Source organism: Lissotriton helveticus, chromosome 7 (genome assembly GCF_964261635.1).
Source record: "Lissotriton helveticus chromosome 7, aLisHel1.1, whole genome shotgun sequence".
Taxonomy (NCBI): Eukaryota; Metazoa; Chordata; class Amphibia; order Caudata; family Salamandridae; genus Lissotriton; species Lissotriton helveticus.
This window is the reverse complement of record NC_136068.1, coordinates 826,054,080-826,073,510: the sequence shown is the minus strand read 5'-3', so window position 1 is coordinate 826,073,510 and position 19,431 is coordinate 826,054,080. Positions and strand designations below refer to the sequence as shown.

Sequence of the window (19,431 nt, the reverse complement as noted above, 5' to 3'; positions counted from 1 at the left end):
GCAGAGGAAAGTGCTATGAAAAGGAGAACAGGAGTGATTGAGTCACCCAAAGACCACTAACCCCCAACAGACCTCAATAATGTTTAATTCACTATTTAATCTTTTTAGAATTCAAACGTTTTTCTTCCATTTATTCAGAAAATGTTAATTGTTGTTACTCATTTACCTGATACTGGAAACAAGCATTGGCATTGCCAACTTGCCTACCTTCTCTAAGGTGTATGTTCATTGTTGTGTGATATTCCTGAATTGAACAACCGAGAACTAATAGAACGGCACCTAAACAGCAGTCAGGTGGCATGCTGTGTAAAGCAGGGGATTCTAGTACACGTGTTTTAAGCCACCCCCTTAATTATATAGGTCACCCCTATCGGAAAGGATTTCTAGCTATGTTTCACTGGCCAGGCCCTTTTCGACCTCCCACTCCTTCTTCGTCACACTTAGAGCACCGCCCTGCTGAACTGAGACTCTGACTGTGGGAACAGGTTGCCTCGCCGTGCATTTCGGTGGATAATCAGCTGCCATGCTTTTTAATGCTCCGACACTTGATATTTCAACACATTGCCATGACGGTAGTTGTCGCATTTGCTAGTAGGCTCACGCCCACGATTGGCAGTTACAGACAAACAAAGCCACAAAATATGAAACGACTATCGAACGCGTTCAAGGAGCAAATAGTGTGTTCTCTGCACCTTGCTTCATTGCCAAAATTTGTGATGAAACTCTTTGATGTCAGGCGGCAAGACGCACGTTATACACACAACACTGGTGAATATCACTAATTATTTAGGATGGCTTTATTAGGTTTGTAATGTGAAGTTCTGTGCAACAAACCTGAGCAGTCTTGGTCAGCCAGGTTCTTGATCTGCCCAAGTTGATCGCATGATTTGTGATCCATTGGGGGTGTTTCCTGGCATGTGGTGTGTGTGTTTTTTTTATATAATAGATTTACAGGCAATGCGCAGGGGCCATCTGCTCTTCGGGTGCCATATGGACAACGCCTGTGGTGATTTTTTAAAGAGGAGATATGAGGATGTGTTAAACAACCCAGACTCGCCGAGAAACCTTTGATTCTTACCCACCAATAGAACCTTCAAGATTGTCATCTATGGGGTTATGTTCCGTTCACCTATTCTGAACATCGTGGCCTTCTCAATGGATGCAGCGACCCTGTTTGGCACGTTTTTTGCGCTCTCCAGCACACCTCCCACCCTACCTATTTTTCATATGAGCGATACAGGGGGTATTGGGCATAAATAACTGTATTGTAGCAAAATGTGGTGTCAGAATGGGTTGAAAAATAGCTTTTATAGAGTACCAAGTGTTTTAGGTCGAGCCTGGGCAGTGCATTGCCTGCTCTGCGAATCATGCTGTATTCCGATTTTGACTTAAAGCTCCGCCCACTCTCCGCCCATATTTTTCATTGAATTGTGTAATTGTCTTTTGTAAATGTTAGCTTCTGATTTGTTGAGAGGCTTATTAGTCCCTCCTAAGTACCTCCGTGTTTTCTGTTACCTCCCATTAGGACTGTCCCGTTTACCTGTTTCCTAACTCGGGAGTTTTCATTAGAAGTTTGGAGAACTATTTACTTACTATAGACAGGACTCGCGGGACGACATCAATGGTGGCCACTTCTATGCATTACCAGCGCACCATGCACCCTTTGACTGTGGCTGCATCCCCCCCCCAACACTTGCTGGACGCTGGCTATGGGGGCCGCTTCTTTGTATAACCAGTACGCCCTGCGCACTTTCGGTGTGAAAATGCAATAGGTCTCACATTTGCAAGAGTTTGAGCTATTGGCATTGTAAATGACAAAATACCTTTTATTTATGTGTTGTTTTTTTAAAACATAAATAAAAGGTATTCTCATTTACAATGCCAATAGCTCAAACTCTTGCAAATGCGAGACCTATTGCATTGCAAATGCTTGTTATTCATAGCTTTAAACCAGCATGGACATTCCTGGCTTAGTGAGCAATATTGAGGTGCGTCGTTCAATGGATAGTGACAAATCTTAAAATGTTAGAAATTTAAGATGGGTTAGCAGTATAGATCATTATGCAAGCTACTGCGTTTTTGCTGCTGTATTGCTTGCTAAAATTAGATGAGCTTTAACCATATTGGTTCTTCCCTTCCTAGATGATTGAGGTACCCAACAGCAAAAAACAGTGCACAAACATAGCTTTGTACCAAGCTTCTAATAGAGGGCGAACAACGTAGCTTTTATCAGTAACATTTATATAAACCAACAGCAACTTAAAAAATATAATTTAGATCTGTTTTTCTTAATAGGGGCCTCCAGGACCAAAGGGAGAAAAAGTAAGTTTAACTAGACATGCACTCTTTCCAGGTAATGCAAACATTATATATTTTTTTGTTTAATCTCTGCCTACTACTTAAAATATGGTTCAGTTTACTTTGGTCTTTTCTTTCTCTTCTAATGGCACACTCTTCCTACACTGTGTCCGAGAATGAAATAGAACATTTGCATCATGTATGTGAAATTGCTTTATTCTTTCTGTTTATTCTTTCTGTTACAATCTCTCCCCTCCTGCCTGGGTCTCCAATAATTTCTCTTAACATAAAGGATGACCAGCACTAATTTATTTTTGCCTGCTCACCATAGTGGGGTTTTAATGCAATGGTTTAGTTAATAGGTTTAAAATTCATACAGCCACAGAAAGATGCACCTGCTAGTGTCACAAAGGATTAATTATTGCTGTGTTCGATTTTAATTTTTGAGGGCATGTAGGTACCTTCCACCATCCCCCTTACTTACCAACCAGTGGCGTATCACAAACTAATGAGGCCCCCATGCAAAATATGTTAAAGTGCACCTAACATTCAAGCTGGACTACGTACCCAAAGGAGCATTGAGCATTATTTTTACACCAACCACACAATGCAGTGAACGTAGAAGGTCATTCCTTGCTGGAAGTGTGAGGGGTTCCTTTCTCAGGAAATTCTTGGGAAGAATGAGGTTAAATGGTGCACAGTCCACACGTTTTGTGCAGATAGATGCTTAGAAAAATATATCAATACTTGAATCCCTTATAGTATCCAGTAGTTGTATATTCCTGTTACAAATGTGATATGTGCCTGTAAAATATTGTGGGCCTGATAGAAGTCAATCTTGCAAATACTTGGGACGCCCAATACAAAGTGCCTTTTGTTATTGGTAACTGGGAAATATTCGATGCGAAAATTCTATGGCAAAAGAACTAGCATCAGTGTTAAGTTTTGTACCAGGGCATAACGCCCAACGCCTTACTTATGTAAGTTAATAGTCCATTAAAATGTTTGCACCAAAAAATTAAATACTAGGGTCAGGCCCTCAGCGGTGAATAGCAGCTACAGGAACTGAACGAAAGGCTTGGGAAGCACAAACAGCCCCCAAACCAGCTCCCCTGCCTACAGTCAACAGGGAGGAAATCCCTCAGATTACCAGCTAGCCCGACCATGGCTAGTAAGATTCAACACCCACACTCATGGCCTATCCGCTCAACAGTAAGCTTGCTTGCCACCCCAGATACCCTCAATGTTAATGTGGTTTGGGCTTGATGCCAATGTCTTGATCCATATATTTTAATGCCAGTGGTGCATGCCCTGCCAATTCTCTGGAGACCCGGGGAGGAGCTGCCTTGTAGGAACCCGTGAAGGGGCAGGGCCTTCCTGCTAGTGGGGTGGGAGTCCTGTCTAGGCCTGAAATTTCGTTTTGTGTCTGCTTTCAGTGTATTGTCGCTAGCACAGGCAATATATTCAAGTGCATGAACTGTGGTTGATAAATGTGAGTTTTTGCTAAGCTCTTTGTTCTTGTTTCACCTTTCTGTTCCTTCCAGGGAGAACAGGGTGACATTGGCCCACGGGTGAGTACTGGACCAACAAAATTATGTGTGTTTTTTTATTTATTTTATTTTGAAAGTTTTGTATAGCGCGAACAAGATCTTTGCAGATATCAGAGCGCTTTACATAGAAAGGGGGTGCATGAGGGAACATAGTCAAACAGGTACGTAAAAATGCTAATAGTACAAACACGTGGTAGCCTAGAAAATCACATAAGTCATTAATACATATAAAACAAATAAGCCACGGGGTCGAACAAGTAGTACAGATCAGTGCGGAGTCTTAAAAGAGTTCAGAATGGCACTTCAAGTGTATTTAGCCATGAGGATAGCTTTTACTTCTTTCTTAAACAGTGTAGTGGAGGAGATAAGCCTCGTTTCAGGGGGGAATGAGTTCCAGATCCTGGGTGCCATTCCTGAGAAGGAGCGTTTATAAGTTTTTTCCTTCCGGAATCTTCGAGGCTTCAGCAGAAGATTGTTTGTGCCTCTGGTGTTTCTAGAGCCGCCAGAGATTGTCAGCTTCTGAGTGAGATAGCTTGGTGAGCTCATGTGGACAGCTTTGTGCGTCATGCAGGCGATTTTCAGATGTATTCTGGCTTCGAAAGGCAGCCAGTTCAGGTGTTTAAAGTCAGGGGAGATATGTGAGTGTTTTTTTGAACCAGTGATGAGTCTCGCTGCAGCGTTTAGAGAAGCTCTTAGGGGTGCAGTAGTAGTTAGGGGGAGTCCGCAGAGGGCGATGCTGCCATATTCTATTTGAGGGATGACTAGTGCTTGTACTGCAGTTTGGAAGTCATTGGCGGGGAGGAAGGGTTTAAGTTTCCTCAGGGTATTGATTTGGTAGTTCGCTCCCTTAGTTGCCTTGCTGATATGTTGCTGCATGTTGAGATTGGTGTCAAGTGTAATGCCTAAGGATTTTGCTGAGTCTACGATGGTGGGTTGGACATTGAGTGCACTTAGGTGTTTAAGCCAGAGTTGTGTGGTGGAGATCTTGGCGGGAGGTGAGATAAGAAGGAACTCTGTTTTCAGAGCATTGAGTTTGAGATGATTATCAGCAAGCCAGGATTGGGTGCTTCTGATCGTTGAGTTCAGGAGCAAAATGTCTTTGGGGGATTTTAATTTGAGATATAGTTGGGTATCATCAGCGTACATGTGAAAGTGTATATTGGACGCTTGTAACAAGGTGGTGAGAGGTTCCATCACTAGGTTGAACAAAGTTGGGGATAGGGAGGAACCTTGTGGGACACCTAACGAAACAGGTATAGGCGAGGACATCAGGTTGTTGCTCTTGAATTTCTGCGACCTGTTGTGTAGAAAGGAAGTGTACCATTTGAGGACTGTCCCAGATAGACCCATTCTTGTGTTTAATAGTTCGAGTAAATTCTCATGTTTAACGGTGTCAAATGCTGAAGAGAGATCAAGAAGGATGAGGAGGCAGGTATCGTTTTGATCTAGCATTTGAAGGGCGTCGTCAATTATGTGAGTCATAGCAGTTTCAGTGCTGTGCCCTGCTCGGAAGCCTGATTGATGAGGATTGAGGAGGCCAAACTGGTCAATGTGTTTAGTCAGTTGTAGTTGTGCGCATTTTTCCAACAATTTGGCGAGAGTGGGGATATTGGTAATGGGACGGTAGTTGTTTAAATCAGAGGGGTCGGCTGTAGGTTTCTTTAGTAAAGGCGTGACTTGTCCGACTTTGAGGGAGTCAGGGATGGTTCCTTGTTGAAGTGAGCTGTTGATAATTTTAGTCCAGAGTGGGAGGAGCAAAGGGATAAAGTCCTTTACAGCGTTAGCAGGGAGGGGGTCCGTGAGGTGATTGGATGGTTTAACGGTGCTGAGCAGTTTCCCTATTTCTTCTTCAGAGTAGGTGACAAAGGATGACCATGTGGCATTGTTTTTTCGTTCAGTGGGTGCTATGCAATGAGGCTTGGAGTAGAGGCTTGCGTCAATGATGAGATCGCTCTTTATGTTGTCAGTTTTTTGGATAAAGAAAGCGGAGAAGTCTTCACAGGAGGGAGCATCGCGCATATTGCTGTGTGGCTGGGGTTGTTCCTTGCATTGAGTTCTAATTAGTTCAAACAGTTTTCTCGGCCTGTTCCTTGCTTGGTCGAGCTGGTGGCTGAAGAAATCTGTTTTTGAGCGTTTAATTTTCCTGAAGTAGGCGTTTCTCTTTTTCTTCAGTGTTTTTAGATGCAGTGCAGAGGGAGCTGATCTCCAGGTGCGCTCTGGCATTCGCTTGGCTCGTCTGTCCTTGTTGAGACTCCCGTCGTACCATGGATTGGAGATTTTGGTAGATACTCTTTTTAGTTGCAAAGGTGCAGCCTCATTAATTATTGAGGTCATTGAGTTGAGATAGTGGTCAGTCAAGGATTGAACGTCCGAAATGCCGGTAGGGGGTAGTAGGAGATTGCAGCTGTTAGGGGGTAAAGAGTTTGGTTTGAGTTTTTTCAGGTCTCTTTTCCAAATTTTGGGCTTGGAGGATTGAGCCGGGTTAAATTTGACTTTTTCATTGATGTAGAATGTGACAATATGATGATCTGACCAGTCGCAGGGTTGGATCGATTCGAGTTGGATAGAGTCTTCTTTGGAGATGATAAGGTCGAGGATAGAGCCTTTCTCGTGGGTCGGGCTGTTGCATATTTGGGTGAGGTCAAGGGCATTGAGGAAATTTTTAAGACTATTTACCACCGCGTCATTGTGATCGTTCCAATGGAGGTTGAAGTCACCGAGGTATATTTGGGTGAGCTGCTGTCCGGAATTGGTTGAGATCATATCCATGATTTGTTGGGAGAAGATAGGGTTGTCCCCGGGTGGGTGGTAAATGCCGTGAAGAGAGCATATCGGTTTGCCCTCACTGATAATATCGAGGCAGATGTATTCACAGGAAGTTGGGGAGGGCAGGGAGGAGGAGGTGACTTTCAGAACAGAGAGATTGCTCCTGTGTATGCATGCGATTCCACCACCTATTTTGCCGGGCCTGTCAAGTCTAATGATGTGGTAGTTTAGAGGAACCAGGATGTCCATTATAGGTGTAGAAGATTCGGTTAACCATGTTTCAGTCATGATGATTAGGTCAAGGTCCAGTGATAAGATGAGATGAGCGATGGCGGAGGAGTGTCTAGAGGCCGATCTGCAGTTGAGGAGAGTGCATTTGAGACGGGGTGTGTCGAGGGAGGTAGAGGGTTCTAGAGAGAGGGGAACTTTTCTAAGGTTATTAGGTATGGAGCTTCTGTTGTTTAGTGTGGGGGGTCTGAGGGGATTGGAGTGTATCGTGGGAATGGCGAGGTGTGTGGCGGATGTGTGGTGTAGGGGAGCTGGGTCATAGGAGCTGATGAGGGTGTGGGTTTCGAGGTCCGAAAGAGGGTTGCGTGGGCGATAGGGACGGTTGTTGCGATTGCGATCAGGGATTGAAGTCCAGAGAGAGGAGTGTAGAGTGAGAGAATCATCAGGAAGGGTGGGGGACATGTTGGGGCGGTTGTTGCGATTGCGAATAGGAATTGAAGAACGGTGTGTGGAGTGTTGAGTGTGGGAATCATCCGGAAGGGTGGGAGACCTGTTGGGAGGGGAGGTGGTAGTAGGTGAAGGGTGTTTGGGGTGTGTGGCGAGTAGCTCTTTGATGATGTGAATGTCTTCTTTGATCTGGATGAGGGTGGCCATAATCAAGTCCAGCATGGGATAGGTGTTGGTGGTGGGGAGTGGGTGCGTCAGGGGTGAGTGCATAACCAGGGAGTTGGCATGCGGGTCGGGGGGAGGGCTGGTGTCCGTGCTAGGCTCCGTGGAGTGGGCCCCGAGGAGAGATTGTTTGGGAGGGGGGAAGTCATTGAGGTAGGGAGGGGTGTGGTTGGAGTAGAGAGGAGGTTGGCAGTATAGGTGAGGACCTTGGTGGTAGGCGGAGAGAGGCGGGTGGAGTATGAGTGTATATTAGTGGTGGCGGGGTGCAGGTAGGGTAATGGGGGCTGAGAATGGGGGGGGAGATGAGGTTTGAGCTGGTCCTGTTGTGGGGAGAAGGTGTTAAATTTAAGATGGTGGCGTGTTCTGCGTGATTAGTTAGAGGGTGTTATGTTGTGGACACCAGCGTCGGATTGGTAACGCGGGCACTCGGGCATTGCCCGAGGGGCCGGTGTCCTGTGTCAGCTGTGGGCTGCTTTTTTTTAGCTGTCTGGGGTGTGATTTGGCGGTTTCTGCAATGTTTGGATGGCGCCAGCAGCCCAGTGGGTGCGTGAGTGGCCTCCATTACCTCCCTTTTATCAAAGGGCAGAGGTGTCACTCCTTTTCTCTCGCTGGGGCCGGCCCATTAACATATGCATATTGTGCAGGGGCAGGGGGTCAGAGCAAAAGTGGCCTCATTTCTATTCAGGTGTGTTTCACCAGTGTATACTACTCCGTGCATTTTTTACCCCCCACCCCCCCATTTTTTTTAATAAAACATCGCCGAAGCAGTGTTTTGCTAAAACACTATGCAAATGTGGGCCACTTTTTTTTGCGTGCCCGGGCCGATTTTTAATCCCAATCCAACCCTGTTGTACACGAATGTATTTGAGTTCATTCGAACATGAATGTGAAATGGTTTGAATTGATACAACCCTGAGCATGCGGATGCAATGTGTACCTTTCTTTATGAGTCGATTCATGAAGCAGTTTCTTTACAAAGTATTCGAATTTTATTTATTTGAAGGAGATATGTGTTGCTTTTAAAATATATTTGAAGAAGTGAAAAATATTTGAACATAATCGAAATTAGCCGTTTAAACACTGCTTCAGTGTGAGCAGCATCTATTGTACGGTTCTCGGTTCTATCGTGGCTGCGGCTGTTCGATACGCTGTTTTATTTGTTCGTCACGTTTCACCCTGATAACATGTAGGCTTACAATATGTGTCAACGGTCTGCAGGTCACATAAGGTTTTAATACTGTTTTACTCGGATATGTGCGGAGAGCGCCAGATTTTCCTGAAGTCTGGACACCGATCAATAAGTGGGGCCCGCGCGCCGCAGTGAGAGTGATCGGGGCACGTGATGTGTATCCGGTGTCCAAGTCCTCCGTCATGTCCGCGAGGCATGCACGCTGCTTTGAACCGAGGTCTCGTGTCTTTACGTTGGAGGTCAAGAATGCGCTCTGCTTTTGAAGCTTCCATTTCAATTGAAGCTGTATCTTTTCATGTGGCCTAGTTTGTCAAAGCGGACCTTTTTTTGTTGTTGTAAAAAGTGGGAACTAAATCTGTCATAGCTAGGACGATGATAGGTCAACCTGGCGGGCAATGGATGATATTAGAGGCGAGCTGGGACTGAGTGGCGAGCTCCATGATTACATGACTAGGACACAAGGGGCACAATGCACTCACAGCAGCAGCATGGCTAAGCATGCTACTGCAAGAGCGCGCTTGTGAGCTCGCCAGGGTCGAACTGGCCTGTAGGGCATTCAGGCAGTGCCTAATGGGCTGGTCTGACAGGTCAATTCAGGCATGTTTTTTGGCTGTTGATGGGCCTGTTCTATGGTCTGCAGGACAGGTTTTTACTGTTGCTGTCCTTGACATTAAAACAAACATTGCCTGCCTTTAGGAAGCTCACACCCCTGCAGTCTTCCATACACCCTGCAGAACACTTATACAGCATGCCTTATAAGTTCAACAAGCCTCAATTTGCAAACATGGGCCACTCTTTTTAGCTATCTAATTCACCAAAGGGGGAGTATTTTGATTTTGGTGCGAGGGCCTATTTTCTGTACTAGACCGACACTACGGCTCGCCTGTGCCTCTGCCCAGTAAGCATGCCGAACAGAAATGCCACTCAATAAGCATGCATGTTTGAGATGGTGTTCGGCCAATCAGCTGGGAGCAGAAAAGCCCGCTCACCTACATTTGCATTGCAATTTAGAGGTTTTCACAAAAAAAGGTGGGTGAACACACTGTTTTTTGCTCCCAGCTGATTGGTTCCTCCACTATAATTTACAAATATTACAAAAAGTGTACCTTTTTAATGGATTGATTAAGGCAATCGTATATCATCAAATTCAGAAAATGTCTAATTTCTCATTTGAAAAATATGGCACATATAATATCAGGCTCCACGTACCCCGTTCCGTTTCTCCTGCATTTTGTGCATAATCCATTCTACCCAACAGAGTGAGGTCTTGTCCCACAGTAATCCTTTGAAAGGTTGAACCACCCTGTGGAACAATCATTTCCTGCATTAGCCTTGCATCCTGCCTGGTTCAGCATGTATATAACTGTGGGTGTCTGGTTCCACCAACCCTGATAATTAGTCACAGGGGCTGTCTTTACTGTGGGCTAGTGTTTATCTGAAGGTGTTTATACCTTCTCAGCCTGGGAATTATGGATCCCACAAAACGTAAACCAAAAAAGAGGATAAGTCACAGGGGTGAGATTGTCCGAATGAATGACATACATTTCAACAAGTGAAATATGAGTATTTACAATGGGACGTGGTAAGTTCCATAATGAGTGACAAATGAACACATGTAATCGTGTTTCATGATAGTCCATGATGCAGACGGAACTACAAAGACCTGCACTATTTAAGGCACCATATTCTTATTGGACACATCTTGAGTTTGCAGAGACCGAGTACCATTAGCAACTAGGGGCCGTTGAACTATGCAAGTTTACACGCACTCTATGAAAGCAAGAGCCAGGAGGAGGCCCGCTGTCACAGGTCAGTCAACCAGACGTCATCCGTGATGAAGTTGGTGCACAATGACATAACCCTATCAAATCTGCTACATGTTTCTTAACATCTATACGTGTCTTGAGGGCCAATTGAATGCCTTTTACTAAAGTTTTGTGGAACCTTTCTACTAATTCATTGATACTGGCGAATATAGCACTGTCCTTATATGATGAATATTTGTATTCTTAAGGAAACTGGTAAATACATTTGAGGTAAACTGTGTACCGTTGTCCAATATAATACTTCCAAGGAATCCTTGTTTTCTAAAAGTGTCCTGCAAAAACTCAAATTCCACTCCAGAATCAATCTGAGAGACCCATTTCAACTCCACCCACTTAGAAAACAACCTACTACAACTAAACTAAAATGTTCACCCTTTCCACTTGAAATACCCTCATATGGACCTAACCCATCAATACCCAGTTTGTCTAATGGCTTCTCAGGCACCGACTAATGTAGCAGGTTGGAATGTTGCATTTTAAGAACCTTGTCTGAATCAACCCACAATGAACAATTGTTTACAAAGTTAATAACATTGTTGGCCATGTAAGGCCGCCAAAACAGATCACTCACTTTCATAATAGTATCCGTTTGGCCTAAGTGTACCAAACGGGCAAATGAGATCAGGTTTTCTGATGCCAAGCGGTGGTACAAATGATTCACCTTTCAAAATCAAATCATTAAGAGTCAACTCACCTCTAACTTTCCAGTACCCACTAAGCTCTTTAGACAAATGTTTCTCCAATGGCCATCCTTTGACAATATACTCTCTCAAAACATCCATCATTTCCTCCTTCAAAATGGCCTTTATCCACTCTTCTTTAGATACCAGATGTGCCACTGAAAGTATTCCATCTTTAACATTCGCTACAACACGTTCTTTTGGGGAAATACATTCCTCATGGGCTGTAATTCACTTGATAGCCTAGACAAATAGTCTGCTTTCACGTTTTGTAATTCAGGTATATAAACAACTGTAAAGTTATACTTCTATAACTTTGCAAGCAATCTTACTTGCTCAGACGATGCCTTTCCTACTCCATTTTTGTACAACAAAGATATCAAGGGTTTGTGGTCCATCTTAAATTAAAAAAATTTACCCCACATGTATGTTTTGAAATGTTCTATCCCCCATGCACATCCTGGCACCTCCCACTCTATTGTGGAAACTCTCGTTTCCGTTAATGTAAGTGGCCTAGGGGCAAAAGCAGTGGTGTTCTCGACCCCTCACTTAATTTGACTCCATACTCCACCTAACCTTATTAGAAAAAATACATTTTTATACGAGATATCAGTTGACTGATGGTGAGTCAGTGAAATCCTATGCATCTAGTTTAAGAATTCTGATTGCAGATTGTGCCTTTAGAGCTCAAGTGGATACATATATCAGAGATCAATTGATAATATGTTGTTCCAATAAGAAATTATAGGAACAACTGTTGCAACACTATCGTCCAACGTTGCAGGAGGCCATAGAAATTGCAAAGAGTGTAGAACTTTCTATTACTTCATTCAATACAGTTGATGTTGAGTGTGTCGGTCGGTGTGGCTACATTGGCATTGAGAAATTTACTCTATCAAATGCTTCAATTGGTTGGTAGGCATCTGTGTACCCACTGCAGTTCAAGGTCACACTCATTTTAATTTAAAAACTGTCCAGCTAAGGGTAAGGAATGTTTTATATGTAAAAGAAAGTAGAGCATTTTGGGCTAATGTGACAGAGTGTGAGCAAGAGAGTATCTAGTGTGTTAGAAAATTCAATGGAAGATGTTGTAGAGGATGAAATAGGTTTGGCGAATACTGTACTTTGCGTGAGAGAGGGAAACCCGGATGAAAAGGTGTGTGGTCAAGCAGTGCGTACTACTATAGAAACAAGTGATGCTGATAACAAACCATATGTACCTCCATTGTGTGTAATCAATGTTGATGGGAAAGATTTAGAGGTTATGGTGGATTCCGGTTCTCCTTATACTGTTAGCTCTGATTCTTTCTTTAACAAAAATTGGGAGAACAGAATGTAGGAACCTAATGATATGCATGTGTATGGTTTTGGAGAAAAGGAAATTAAGATGTTAGGATATTTTATCTCTTCAAAGTGTGCGTGTCACTGGACATTAGCTAATCCTACCTTGTGACTCTTGAGATTACATTGGTGACGCACTGTAAGCACACGCCTTCAGTCACAGCCTGTTAAAGTCACTGGCAGTTGCTTGCCTCCTCACGCCTCTGCTCATGTCGCACCAGTATCTGTAGAACTGAAACCATTTGAGCACTGTTCCTCCTATGGCATTTCTGTCATCCAAGGTTTTGGGGAGGGGGGTATGTCATGGTCTGCAGTATCAAAGGCAGCTGACCAAGACAGAGTGGGGAGTAACAATTTTAAGAAGGGAGGTCGTAGTGCCACATCTGGAAAACAAAGCAAATTGGAAATCCTTTAGGAGTAGATGCTTTCTAGTGTATTATTTTAGTTAGGTGGCAGCACATTATTTAAGGATCTTTGTGAGGAAAGAGAGGAGTTGACAGGTCTGAAATTTCCTAAGGCTTCTACATCAGCGTTGTGCCTCTTCAAGGGAGAGAGTCTGACAGAAAGCCATATGATAAGGAGAAGTTTATGATTTGCAGCCAAAAGGGAGCAAGATCATCTGCTTTCGACTAGTGACGGGTGCAAGGCCTGACTGTTGAGTTATTGGCGGGTTCTGTATTTGCAATAGCTTCTATAGAGTGTCAGTCTTTAGAAGAATGAAAGTGGTCCATGCAGCAGGAGGAGCATTCCTTGTGAGAGAACAATACCCTGTGTCTTAAGGGTTGGTATGGCTGACTTTACCTTCACGACTGCCTTGTTCTTGTTAGAGAAGTAATATGCTAATCGGTTACACTTAAATTCCAACAGGGATGGAGTAGGTGATGTCATAGACTGGCTATAAAATATTTGCATTAGTTCCCTCGAATGGTTAGATTTCCAACTAAGTTTTGTTCAAGAAGGTAGAGTTGGCATTACAGACAGTTATCTCATAAGTCTTTCTGGCAATCCGTCATTTTGCTGAATTTCTAAAATGAAGAAAGTCTGCGTGACAAAAGCAGACTGATGAAACTTTGCTAGAGAAAAGATAAAACTGCAAGATACCTTTTCCAAGTAAACATAATGTTTCCAAGGAAAAGATAAATGTTTATTTTAAAGGACAGCATGACAGAAGTAAGAAGAGAAAAGTGGGTGGGTGGGTACACAGGGTGGTCGAGGCGTGGATGGAAAATGGGAAAGATTGAGGAGGATGTTATAAAGGGAGTACAATGGGAAAAGGAGAATGGGCTTTACAAAAAGGAATAACTCAGAGTCGCAGTAAGGGGTTTGTAGTAAGAAAAAACTGAGTAAAAAATAGTATAGTGGGAGGGGCAATAAGGGGTATAAGGCGGTAAGTGGGGTAAGGGGTTTAAAAAATGGTACTAAGGGGGTATGGGAGTGAGGGAGTTCTAAAGAAATTCTAATGAAGCTGGAGGGGCATGTAAAAAGAGTACATTGGGAGGAGTAAATAAGGGATTTGGAAAATCAAAAAGTAGAGAAAGGTAGTAAGTGGATTGTAAAAAAAATGGGTAAAACGTGAGGAGGAATATCACAAGAAGCATGGGAGTGAAGAGGGTCTTGGAAAAAGGGGTTACATGGGGGAACTTCCCCTTAAAATACACAAAAGATGAAGAAACTAAAGATTCTTCAACACCGGCTGTCAGCTGTTTTTTTCGTAAACCTGGTGAAATCCATTCTAAGAAGAAAAAAATGTTAACATTGGTTTGTGGACCTAACCAAACCATTTTCTTCATCTTTGATGATCAATAAATTCACTTACAACCACCTATAACTTCTCCCTCCTTTCGGATGGCCTTCGAAATTGTCTTCTTACTGTTGATATTGAGTTTTCTGCCTTGGACGCTGGGGCAACAGTGTCTAGAATGGTAGATATATTATTGCATTGCTGAATTCCAGTTAAAGATCTTTTTTGTACTCCTTGGATAACTTCAGTAAGTGTGGCATACATTTGTGTTTTTTTTATTAATGTTTATGAGATCTCTAGTAGTTATGTTTTAGAATTCTGGTTTAGTGGAGTTAGGAGCAGTGATTAAGAGAATTATGAAGAGTTAAAATAAATGGTGAGGTTAATTTAATGGAAAGGTTTATCACTTTATACTAAGACTTTCTTCACAAACATCAGGTCACGAGAAAAGCCTTTATTGTGTGTGGTTAGTGTGCAGTGTTTGAGCAGGTTGTTATGTTTAAAGATTTATGAAGAGAAGTGTGTGTCAGCCTTTTCCCAAAGCAGGGTGGAATCCCCAAGGAAGATCTGTTTGTCGGGATAGAAGTGGTAAGACATATGATCGATTAATGCATCCATGAATAATATTTACAGTCTGAAGGATGGTAGAAAACATTCAACCCTGAGGTCTTAGACATTATATTAGTAATTTTCACCTTTAGGCTTTGGAAAGAGGTAGAGTTGTGCAAGTTAACCCACTTGAATTTGCGGTAGATTTTGAGAATAAGAACACTTCACTACTAGCTTTATCCACTCTGTCAAGTCGTAGGACGTTCTAGTCTAGAGTTATTCCATCAAATAATAGTTTCAAGGCAGGGATGAGCCAAGCTTCCGTAATCTCAAGAACGTAGAGGTCATAGTCTTGGGTGAGAATTGAAGTTGCAATAGATGTAGCAGAGTTACAGTGGAGGAGAACTGATCTGGATAATTGAATAGAGGATGGATTGCGGAGAGGCTGGTAGGCTTGAGGTTATTAGAGTATACAAATCTAGGGTTTGAGGTGTAGTGTTCTCTGGGAATGGTAACAATCTGCAGGGGTAGTTTACTATATTAATGAATGAGTCAGTGGCAGAAAAGTGACAAGATCTGGAGGATGGGTGCTAGGAGAGGTGGATGTCAGGGTGGTATCTTTTCCTGTTGGAGGTGATATGAAATTCAGTGTGTTAAAGGCAGTGTCTTTAAGGCTAGTGATTTACAAATGGAAGTTATTAATTTTCATGTTGATAAGTTCAGTGTGATACATTCAACCACCTTGTGGGTAGTAAGCTGATATGGTTGTTCTTGTGTGTGACCAGCATATACTTGGGTTCTGAGGACTGAGAGGGGAGCCTCCATCTATATTTGAGCAAGAACTCACGAGGTCCCATGGCTACAGAGTCTAATATTAACCGCACGCTCGTGTAACAGCAGGGTGTTGTACCAGTGCTTGTGTATAACGCCCATTTAGGAAATATAGAGAGAAACTCAGTGCGTGCAGTGCTCCTGCCAGCCACGGATTCACCGATTTGACGTTTTTACTCTGAAAAAGGTACGTTTACATTTCAGCATGCAACATGTGTGTAAACTTGAACTCCAATGTATATCTGTGCAGCCCTACCATTATGCAAGTATGATCTGTCAAAAAACGAATAATTGTATACCATGCCAGAACACATCTACGCTGCTTATGTAATGAAATCGTAAAACAATATATGTTTACTATGTTTCAGAGAACGAATATGCATATTATAAACACATGTTATGTTCTTTTAAATATGGATATGGAATGAAATGATTGATTCTTTGCCCCAATGTCTTAATGTGTTGTGTCCATAGGGCTCTGGTATGGGGGTCTCAGCAGGCCTGCTGAGCAATCAAATTCTGACAGTAAAGGTTTGTGTTTCGAAAATACAACTCACTTTCTCGACTAGGCGCTCAACTCGCTGCTCAGCAAGCCTCCCCGTCTTACTGTCTCTGATATACTTTCCTCTTCTGCCATCTAGCCCGATTGTTTTCATTTCCTAATCTTTACATCTATATTATATGTGTACTTTGGCACTTTGTTATCTAGTTGAGGGAGTAGGTTTTTAAGCAGGGGTTTATTGTTGTATGGTAACAAAATTGATTAATTACATAGAAAAGATAATCTGCCTGTTTCATGAGATGCGGAATATCTCTTTGAAAGTTGCTTGAAAGAGTTTCATTGGTCGGGTCTCGATGCCTTGGGCAAGTAGTTCTCACGTTTGAAAAAGAGAATGTGTGGATGGATTAGGATTTGCATACTTAATCTATGATTAGGAAAAGTATGGTTATGTATACATTTTTCCGAGAGTGGCATTGCGTGCATGCATTTCGTGAACTCTCTATCAGCAAAGATGTCTTTGCAATGGACTTGTAAATGCACTGTAGAACAAGCACTGGCATAGCCACGAGGCCTGGCATTGACCTTTAGCCTTTTGGCAATTCTGGTTTGGTTTTGTCATGGAGTATGCAAATCTTGATTGTTCGGCTAGATGTGGCGTCCCATCAACCTAAACACAAACATTGGCTAAAAGGAAAACATTTGCTTTGGTCCTAAAAAAGCACACATTGTCATAGTACATCCTGGCACAGAAGGGAACTACTTTGTGTGTTGATGTGCTCCTTGTATAAGGGAAGCAAGCTGTAAATCGTAGTGAAGTCAGCCAATGGCTGAAGTGGGCTGACACATTGCCCCTTGGTGCATGATGGAGTAGGAGAAAGTAAATTGTGAATGAAAGAACCACACTAATGACGAAGTATGTCTGAAAACCCCCATATGTAATTATGTTCTACACATTAATTTAGTAAACTTTAAAGGTATTGGATAACACAGGCCTAAAAAAGACAATTGGTCTGGCAGTGGCTGCCAGCCTCTCAACTTTTAGAAAGGAGGCCAGAAAGATAGAAGGAAAGAAAGAAAGCGATGATAAGGCAAGAAAGAAAGAAGGCAAGTAAGAGAAAGGCAAGAAAATAAGACAAAGGCAAGAAAGAGAGAGACAAAGAAAAGAGAAAGAAAAAGACAAGAAGACCAGAAAGAGGAAGGAAGGAAAGAAAGAAAAAGGAAGAAGAAGGAAGGCAAAAAAGAGGAAATACAGAGAAAATCAAGAACGAAGAAGGAAACAAGTGAAGAAAGAGGAGGGCAAGAAGCAAATAAAGAGGGAAGAAAATAGGAAAGGAAAGATGGAAGCAAAGAAGGGTGAAAATAAAAAAGAGGAAGAAAAGGCAGAAAGTAAAAGGAAGGCAAGAAATAAAAAGGAAAGAAAGAGGGGAAAGAAAGAGCAAATAATGAAACAAAGAAGGAAAAAAGAAAGGAAAGCAAGAATGACCGACAGACAGTTAGGTTTGCAAAGACAGAGCACCTCAAGAGCTTATAATCAGAGTAAATCTAAGTTGCTTTTATAGTGTTGAAAAACAGCAGTCTGATCAACAAAGCCACTACAAAAGGAATTTACAACAACATTGGCAGGAGACTGGAACTGATGAAGCTGGAATGAGCCCTATGCTTTCATGTGGTAGAAAGTGTCCTGCTATCACATCAGGCTCTATAAAGAAAAGGCAACAGTAAAGTAATAATAAAGTAAAAACAAAAACACTGGCACTGAAACGAACTACCTTGTGTGCGGATGTGCTCCTTGTGAAAGGGCTAAATGCAGCCACTCAAAGTGAAGTTAGCATTTGCCCCATTCTGTAGGTTGTAGTGGGTGTATGCAAAATGCGAATGACATAAGAACGGACAAATGGTTAAAGGGAGGTGGCTGAAAGCGCCTTTATGTAAGTGTTTTATACATATGATTTTACTGGACGAAGCAAGGTGTTTGAAAGCCCATAATGTAAGTATATTATATATATATTATTTTACTAAAATTAAAAGCACTTGGCTGATGCCAGACCTAAAAAGCTATGTGGCGGACTTTGGTTGACCCAGCAGATTAGCTCAAGCCCTCCCACTTCCTTTCCCAGTGATTAATTTACTTTTAAAGTACCTGTTCTCTGAAGTTGCCTGTCTGCAGCATAGCATTTCAGACAGGCAGCTTCAAGAGTTCTCTTGTCTCCAACCATTCAATTTCACATTTTCTTCAAGTGTTACATGTATAAGATCTTGATTGACCTCTCATCTGTCTGTAGTATTCATAAATTGAACTTTGGATCTATCCAGAGAAGGATTACCCTTTCGCCTCACCTATTTTCTGTTTAGTGTATCATTCGGCCTTCTAGTAAGTAATTCCATTAGGTTTAATGAGGGACTATCTTACACTTGATCATCACACTGTTTCTCCCATTCACTTGTTTATTTTTTACATTCTTTCGTTACAGAAAACATTTCTCTATGCCACATTTTGTCCCAGCATTTGTTACACCAATAAGGCTGGCTTTAATTTGCTAAACCACATTTCTGCATGCAAACAGTTCTGCATGTCTGTGTTTACATTTGTTAGGGCATTAAAACCAGACCTATTTTGGTAATGTCTGTACGTATTTAATAAGTAATTTGTGGATCTCTGCTACCACACATGTAATGTAAATTGATGGAGATAACAGGAATGGCATAAGAATGTGTGCATTTTTCATCTGGATAAAATATGTAACCATGTGAGGTTATTATTGTCCTTTACATCCTTTTTCCTCCCAAAATGCATGCCCTAGGACACATTTCTTGTTTTATGAAACAATGCAAAATGATTGCGCTTTCTTCTAGGACCACACACAAGTACAGGGTGGTAGCCTTGGTTAACTCAGCCTGCAATAGGCCACAGTCTTTCCCTCACACTCTAATGCTTGGATCCAAGATGAGGCATTTTCAGATTCAAACATCTGCTTACATTTACACAGTATGATCATGGGACCAACTACCTCAGTTTAGTATCAGTAGTGTACACTACACACCATACTGAAAGCCGGTGTCCGGTCTCTAGAAGTCGAGTCATTGGGTACTGCTGTAGCAAGGGCATTGGCCTCCTCTCTGAAGCGGCCGGAGTGCTGCTTCTGGCATTAAGCACTAGAGAACGCCTCTGCCTTGATACACTGTTAGCTCATTCCATCAGGATAGTTTCAAACAGTGCTTTGTTACTCTCAATGTATACAAGATGTTGTGTAAACCAACACA

General features: G+C 42.4%; 1 protein-coding gene across 1 annotated transcript in view; it reads left to right on the top strand.

Annotated features, from left to right (window-relative positions):
• The window catches only part of LOC144769251 (uncharacterized), a 434,380-nt gene that overhangs the window by 178,885 nt on the left and 236,064 nt on the right, over positions 1 to 19,431 (top strand). The window contains exons 3-5 of the mRNA XM_078653312.1: positions 2,296 to 2,322; positions 3,843 to 3,869; positions 16,143 to 16,199. Coding sequence (XP_078509438.1) covers positions 16,152 to 16,199 — 48 coding nt within the window. The 5' untranslated portion in view covers positions 2,296 to 2,322; positions 3,843 to 3,869; positions 16,143 to 16,151. The remainder of the gene's footprint in view (positions 1 to 2,295; positions 2,323 to 3,842; positions 3,870 to 16,142; positions 16,200 to 19,431) is intronic.